This window comes from Pipistrellus hanaki, assembly GCF_964339955.1.
Source record: "Pipistrellus hanaki genome assembly, chromosome: 9".
Classification (NCBI taxonomy): domain Eukaryota; kingdom Metazoa; phylum Chordata; class Mammalia; order Chiroptera; family Vespertilionidae; genus Pipistrellus; species Pipistrellus hanaki.
In genome coordinates, this window is record NC_140511.1 from 65,420,236 (window position 1) to 65,427,981 (window position 7,746).

The 7,746-nt window shown below is 34.9% G+C and overlaps 2 protein-coding genes across 2 annotated transcripts in view; both read right to left on the reverse strand.

The window, feature by feature from the left end:
- Window positions 1–1,452, reverse strand: part of LOC311627582 (uncharacterized protein) — a gene marked incomplete at both ends in the record, with an annotated part of 31,711 nt that extends 30,259 nt beyond the window's left edge. Inside the window, one exon of the mRNA XM_084894087.1 lies at window positions 512–1,452. Within this exon, the coding sequence (XP_084750213.1) occupies window positions 512–1,452 (941 nt within the window). The remainder of the gene's footprint in view (window positions 1–511) is intronic.
- A 3,620-nt stretch (window positions 1,453–5,072) lies between these two features.
- On the reverse strand, window positions 5,073–6,017 carry LOC311628044 (olfactory receptor 5F1-like; the record flags this gene model as incomplete). The annotated part of the gene is made up of 1 exon (XM_084894917.1): window positions 5,073–6,017. One exon carries the CDS (start codon window positions 6,015–6,017, stop codon window positions 5,073–5,075), a length of 945 nt encoding a protein of 314 aa, XP_084751043.1.
- Window positions 6,018–7,746: the final 1,729 nt, after the last annotated feature.

The window sequence follows — 7,746 nt, forward strand, 5'->3', positions numbered from 1 at the left end:
TAATTAAAACTATAATCTTGAAATTTAAACATTTTCCCAGGAGATAATTCAATATTTAAAAATGAATAACATTTTCAATTTAACAAATTTTGACAGGTAACAGATGATATTCTCTTAGAAATCACAAAAGGTAGGAAAAGAATACATGAGGAAAAGATAAATGTGCAATTATCAATGTTTACTATAGCTAGTTTTAGGTAATAGTGTGACTTTTATCTCTAAATATCCAATAACTTTCTTTCCCTAGGTAAGATTTTAGTACAAATAGGCCTTATTATTTAGAACTCAAGAAGACACAGAATGGTTACATAAAAGTCTTATGGTTTTATAGAAGTTTATTAATATACTTGAATATAAAAGGAATGTATAAGAATACATAAACAGAAATATTCTTATATTATGTATAAGAATACATAAACAGAAATATTCTTATAAAAAACAAGTAGGCTTGAAAAGGCTTTGCAAATTCATTAAATACTCTGCTAGGTTCAAAAAATTAACCAACAATCACAGAAATGAAGGGATCCTTTTCCTAGTGATTACATTCCACAAAGCCCTCTTCACTTCCTTATTCCTGAGGCTGTAGATGAGAGGGTTCAACATGGGGATCACCACCGTGTAGAACACAGAAGCCACTTTGTCCTGACCCAGGGTGTAGCTGGAACTAGGTCTCAGATAAGTATAGATGGCGGTGGAATAGAACAGAATTATGGCTGTCAGGTGAGAGGCACAAGTTGAGAAAGCTTTGTGCCTCCCTTCCCCTGAATGCATGCGAAAGATGGAATAGAGAATGTAGGAGTAGGAGGTTAGAATGACCAGCAAAACCCCCACCATATTCACTCCAGCAAAAGTGGAAAAGATGCTCTCATTCAGGCGTGTATCAGAACAGGAGAGCTTAAAGAGAGGAGGGCTGTCACAGAAGAAGTGCTGGATGACATTGGAACTGCAGAATGGCAGGCTGCTGACATAGCTTGTGTTCACCATGGAATTCAACAGTCCTGCTGTCAAAGCCCCTGCTGCCATTTTAAGACAGACTGTCCTGGTCATGACCAAGGGGTATACTAGAGGGTTGCATATGGCCACATAGCGGTCATAGGCCATTAAGCCAAAGAGGATGCATTCAGTTGTGGCCAAGGCGATAAAGAAGTACAGCTGCAGAAAGCAGCCAGCAAAGGAGATGGTTTTCTTTTCTGACAATAGATCCATCAGCATCTTTGGGGTGATGGTGGATGAATAACAAACGTCCACAAAGGACAGGTTAGCCAGGAAGAAATACATGGGTGTGTGGAGTCTGGAATCAGCCCTGATTAAGAAGATCATCCCAACATTTCCACAAACTGTCAGTGTGTAAATGACAGAAAAGAGCACAAAGAGGATAATCTGTAGCTCCTGAGTGTCTGCTAATCCCAGCAGGATGAACTCTGTCACCAAAGTATAATTAGTTCTCGTCATGTATAACACATACAGTTAGCTTAAGATGTAGATATTTTGCTCTCCAAAGGTTACAGGAATCAGTAGAAATGTTAATGATGCTATTCCCTCATGAAAAATAAAAAAATAAAAACTTAGGTTAATAGAGTATAGTAAGTAGAGTGACTAAAGAAAGAGGAAAATTAATGGAGACATGAAGAAGCATTTACTGTTATGAAGCAATTGACCTTATTAAGCGTGTTATGAGGTTCCTCAGATTGCTGGTCTCTATCCAGGCACTCCACTTATGTTTCTTCAAATGCAACAGGCGTTTTCTCTACCCACCCACATTCACAATGCAAAGGATAAACATATTGCTGCCTTCGTCTCTCCCAGTCCCTGAAAGGTGTGTGTATTTAACACAAATCCATTGTTTATTTCTCAAGACCTCTCTGTTTATTCTTCAACTTTAAAATTCATGCATTGCCTCCCATAAATTTCTTGTGTACCTCAAGCAACAAAAATAATGCCCATTTTAAATAAACCATATTTTGGTATCTATTTTAGGATGATTTTCTAGAGTTTCCAAAATGAACTAATTATTCATGATACAAAGTACACAGTCAAATTAATGTCATGTAGTTGCAGATACAGTACCTGTCCACTTCAGTGAATAACAGCATGAAATTTTATGAGCTTCCTTCCCCAGTGTCTTACTCATGCAGACTATTATTTTCATTTTTATTAGGGGTTCTTAGTTGGAGCTTAAAAATAAAAATAATAATTTCACTCTGTAAAGGAAATGAAAGGCAGTGAATATTTGGATTACTTACTAGTAAAAATGTGAGAATCCGCCTGAGTAAATACATGTTGCTGCACTTTTATTTTGTTTTTCTGGAAGAGAATTGGGTGACCATGGGGACTCTATTATAGTGTTTAATTGTGTAGTCAATCCTCTAATGGCAGAAACTACCAGACGCAAAATAAAATAAAATATAATCACATGCAGTAATGTGGAATCAAACATTGCATCATGTAGAGGTTCCTGACCTCTGAATCACCTTGAAGCCTTTTACCAATGTCAAAAAGAAATCGGGTGTTTACATTGCCTCTCTCTTTGTATTTTTTAGCCTTTTTTCAAATGGGTTGTAGTGAAGAATGTTAGTAGTAACTGCTGTTTGGGTTCTGTACTTATTTGCTTGCTAAAACAATAGAAAAGCTATTTTGATTTTCTGAACTTATGTATGCTATCCCAATATTCCATTGATGATGGTTTGAATATCCCATTGATTGTGATCTCACTGGTTACTGAAGAACATTCTTTTGGGAACCAGGACAGCTCAATTATCCCAAATTGTCTCAGTAGCTACAGAAAGTACATTCCTGTTGACTCATTGATCCCAGAATCTGGACAGCACAATCATTTTAAATTGCATCTGTGGTCCCAGATAATGTGCTTCTGTTGATTCAGTGATTCGTAGATAGTTTAAATAACTAAGTTGTTCACTTTCACTTCTGTAAAATCACGAAACAAGTTCTTCATTCCATACCAAAGATGTAATCAATATTTTTGTGATATTCTGCCAATACAAGCCAGATGTGGCGAGTTGTTCAGGGCTGTGAGGTCTAGAGTGCTTTTGCTCCCTTGTATGCCGCCGGCTTTAATAAATGACTCGATAATTCGACTTTTTGAGGCGTCCTTTGTAAGATGGGGTACACTACAACAGTAGTCTACTACCAAATTCTTATTCTCCCCTTTACCTGAATGTGTGTGTGTGGATGATGAGTCAGCTTAAACTTCAATCCAATTCTTTTCTTAGTGAAATTAAAGACAAGGAGAAACTAACTAAATACATTGTACATAGTGTTTTAAAAAATTATACCTTGATCAAATATGACAATGAATAAGGAAATGGAATTAATTCTTTATTATTTTCAAGTTGTGTTAGCTTATAGCAATTATTATTCTTTTCCTAGAAGAGGTGATAGCACAGTTTTTCCAGAGCTAAGTATGCAGGTAAAACCAGGTTGAATAGAGCACATTGGGTGTCCATATGCATGGAGAATCTACTGGCAAAGAGAACTCATCATGCATTGAGTTTTGTACTACACTTTCCTATTTAAATTCTTAATTTTCTACACCAGTTTTTGAGAGAGGTATTATTATTTTTACATTTTGAAGATGAATTAAGCAAGACTTGACATTATCCTCATCCCTTAATTTGTGTTCATCTGAAGGACATCTAAACACACATATGTATGTAAAAAGTTTCTGTAGCTGTTTGGGCATATTAAGGATGATTGCGTCATCAAGTAATAATCCTCGGTGAACTAAGTAAAATAGTTCTTTTAAAAGCTGGTTCAAGGCTAAAGTTTTTGATGAGAATATTCCTCCAGAATTCTACCTTGCAACTTTTGTCTACCTTCCTATTAATAATGCTTTATATATATATATATATATATATATATATATATATATATATATATATATATATATATATATATAATGGAGGTATAGTTGACATATAACATTATTTAGGTCCTGGTATAAAAAGATAATTATTTAATATCCGTATATATTATAAAATGATCACCATAGTAATTCTAGCTATCATCATCACTATACATATTACAACATTCTTTTTCCTTGTGGTGAGTTTCATATATCTATTCTCTTAATAACTTTCAAATATGCAATACAGTCATATTAACTATAGTTATGCTGTAAATTACAACATGTGAGTTATTTATTTTATAACTGTAAGTTTGCACCTTTTAATCTGCTTAGCTTTAATATTGATATCAATTGATTATGTTGGCAATTGATAAGAGATTTCTATGAGCACATAATCCATTGGCTTGTTGTAAAGAATATGTGTCCCATTCTTCCACTAAACATTGATCCCTCTTCTCTGGAACCATGCATTGATAAACACTATGCTGTAGCTGATTCTGTGTAAATGTGGTTTTATGTGTATGTGCCAGTCCTTTGAGAGATAAAGGAAATGAAGGGTTGGATATTTTTAAGAAGGGAAGGGAATAGGAGAACTATCATTGGTGCATTCTAATCACACACACATTTGTACAAACTCACACATTCTTTAAGAAAGATCTATGTACATGGAGGAAAAATGGAATTTACATTTTCAATGAAAACTACAGTTTTGAAATTTTATTTAAGCATCCTACCTGTGATAATTTGATATATTAAATGGAAATATGTTAATTTTAAAGCATTTCCAATATATGTAATATATAACAGTCTTTACAAATCATAAATGATGAATAATAATGCACAGAAAAAAAATGTGATATTTACACATTATTTTCTATTGCTGGTATCATATGATATTGTGACTTTTGTTGCTTAAGACTTTATATTTTTATTTCCCTAGGCAAGATTTTATTCCAATAGGCTTTGTTTTTTGAGGATTCAGTGAAGATGCAGAATGATTAGATATGGAAACAGGATCATAAATAAATTTTTAAATTTATCTTAACTTAGGTAAATTTATGGTAATTGCTTTGTATTATATCTATACTTGAAAATTTTTAACTGTAATAACTTAGAATATTCTCATCAAAAACTTTAGCTTTGAACCAGCCTTTAAAAGGTAATTAAATATTCTATTAATACTTAGTTTGGAAAAATAATCAAACAATCACAGAAATAGGGGCATCCTTTTCCTGGTGATCACATTCCATAAAGCCTTCTTCACTTCCTTATTCCTGAGGCTGTAGATCAGAGGATTCAACATGGGGATCACCACCGTGTAGAACAGAGAAGCCACTTTGTCCTGACCCAGGGAGTAGCTGGAACTAGGTCTCAGATAAGTATAGATGGCCATGGAATAGAACAAAATTATGGCTGTCAGGTGAGAAATACACGTTGAGAAAGCTTTGTGCCTCCCCTCCCCTGAATGCATACGAGAGATGGAGAAGATAATGTAGCAATAGGAAGTGAGAATAGCCAGCAGAGTCCCAACTATGTTCACTCCAGCAGTAATGGAAAAGATGCTTTCACTCAGGCGTGTGTCAGAACAGGAGAGCTTTAAGAGAGGAGGACTGTCACAGAAGAAGTGGTAGATGACATTGGAACTACAGAAAGGCAAATTGCTTATATAAGTTGTGTCAACCATGGAGTTCAGCAGTCCCGCTGACAAAGCCCCTGCTGCCATTTTAAGGCAGACTGTCCTGGTCATGACCAAGGGGTACAGTAGAGGGCTGCATATGGCCACATAGCGGTCATAGGCCATTAAGCCAAAGAGGATGCATTCAGTTGTGGCCAAGGCGATAAAGAAGTACAGCTGAAGAAAGCAACCAGCAAAGGAAATGGTTTTCTTCTCTGAGAGTAAATCCACCAGCATCTTTGGAGTGATATTAGAGGTACAACAAATGTCCACAAAGGACAGGTTAGCCAGGAAGAAATACATGGGTGTGTGGAGTCTGGAATCAGCCATGATTAAGAGGATCATCCCAACATTCCCCCAACCTGTCAGTGTGTAAATGACAGAAAAGAGCACAAAGAGGATAATCTGTAGCTCCAGAGTATCTGCTAATCCCAGCAGGTTGAACTCTGTCACCAAAGTGTAATTAGTTCTCATCATTTATAACAAATATGAATGTTTTTATTCATTTAAGCTTGTATTTAGTTTAATGCTTTTTTTTTTTTTTAAGATTTACCAAAATAGTAGAAATGTCAATGAGGACATTCATACATGGAAAAAATTCCTGGTATAAGGCATCGTAAATAGTGACCGAACAAGTGGAAAAATAGTGGGGAAATGGAGAAGCACTTGAAATTATGAAGCAATTGCCTTTGTTTAGTCTGCTTGCAGGGCTCTCAAATAACTTGTCTAAATCCACATTCTCCACTGAAGTTTCTTCAAATTCATCATTTGTTGTTGTCTTTCAGCTCCCATCTAAAATACAAAGGATGCAAGTACTTCTGCTCAGTCTCTGAAAAGTGTGTTAGTTTAACTCAAACATATTTTTTCTTAAGACCATTCTGCTTATTCATTAACTCCAAAATTCATCCATTGCCTTTCAGAAATTTCTTATCTACCTCAAGCAGCAAAAATAGTGACTTTTCAAATTACCATTATTTTGATTTCTATCATATCTTTAAGAATGATTTTGTACTCTTAAAAGTGAACTAAATATATTTCTTATTACAAAGTACACTAACAGATTAATGTGTAGTTCAGACCCAGTACCTGTCCACCTCAGCGAATAAGAGCATCAAATCCTCAGGAGCTTCCTTCTGGGGTGTCTTACTCATGTAGACTATTATTTTGATTTGTATTAGGAATTCTCAGTTGGAACTGAGATAGAAAAAAATCCATTTTTATACAAAATGAAATGCAGTGACAATTTGAATGATCTATTGGTAACTGTGAGACTCCTTCTGAGTAAGTACACGTTGCTGCACTTTTATTTTGTTTATCTGGATGAGAATTGGGTGACCATGGGGACTAGATTGTAGGATTTAATTGGGAAGTCAATTCTCTGAAGGCAGAAACTCTGGTCAACATAAAATAATATTATGTCACATGAAGCTACATGAAATCAAACATTGCATCATGAAGAGGTTCCTCATCTCTGTATTACCTTAAAGACTTTTTTTTTCCAATGTAAAAAAATTAATTGCCTATTTACATTCTCTCTCTCCTCCTCTCTCTCAGCTTATTTCAAATAACCCACTACCAAGTTATTATCCTTCCCTTTACCGGTGTGTGTATGTGTAGGAGAGGAGGGTAGGGTTTCGTGGGTTTGGTGGGTCTCTTTCTTTGTCTGAGTAAGTTTAGCCTTCAGTATAACTCTGCTGTTCACTGAAATTAATGAGAAGAAACTAAATCCATCCTACAATGTTTTTTAAAAAATCATATCGTGAGTAAATAGGACAATGGATAGGAAAATCAAATTGCTTTTTTTTATGATTTGGGAATTGTGTTCGCTTATTGCATTTATTGTCTGTGGTTCTTACCCTTGAAGAGCAGGATAATTTTCAAGACCTACATATGCAAGTAAAACAAGGTTGAATAAAGCACATTGGGTACCCATAAGCAGGAAGAGTCTATGTAAAGAGAGAACTCCTAATGCATCAAGTTTTGTATTACACCTTTTCATTTAAATTCTCAATTAATCTTCTATACCAGTTCCTGAGGGAGGCACTAGTATTTAAAACATTTTAGAGATTATTAAAGCATGATTTCAAGCTATTAAATGACTTTGCAATTGATAAAATCTTTTCTAATTTCTTTATTGATTAAGGTGTTACATATATGTCCTTATTTTTCATTACCCCCTGTCACCCCAAAATCTTAGAAAGTTGGA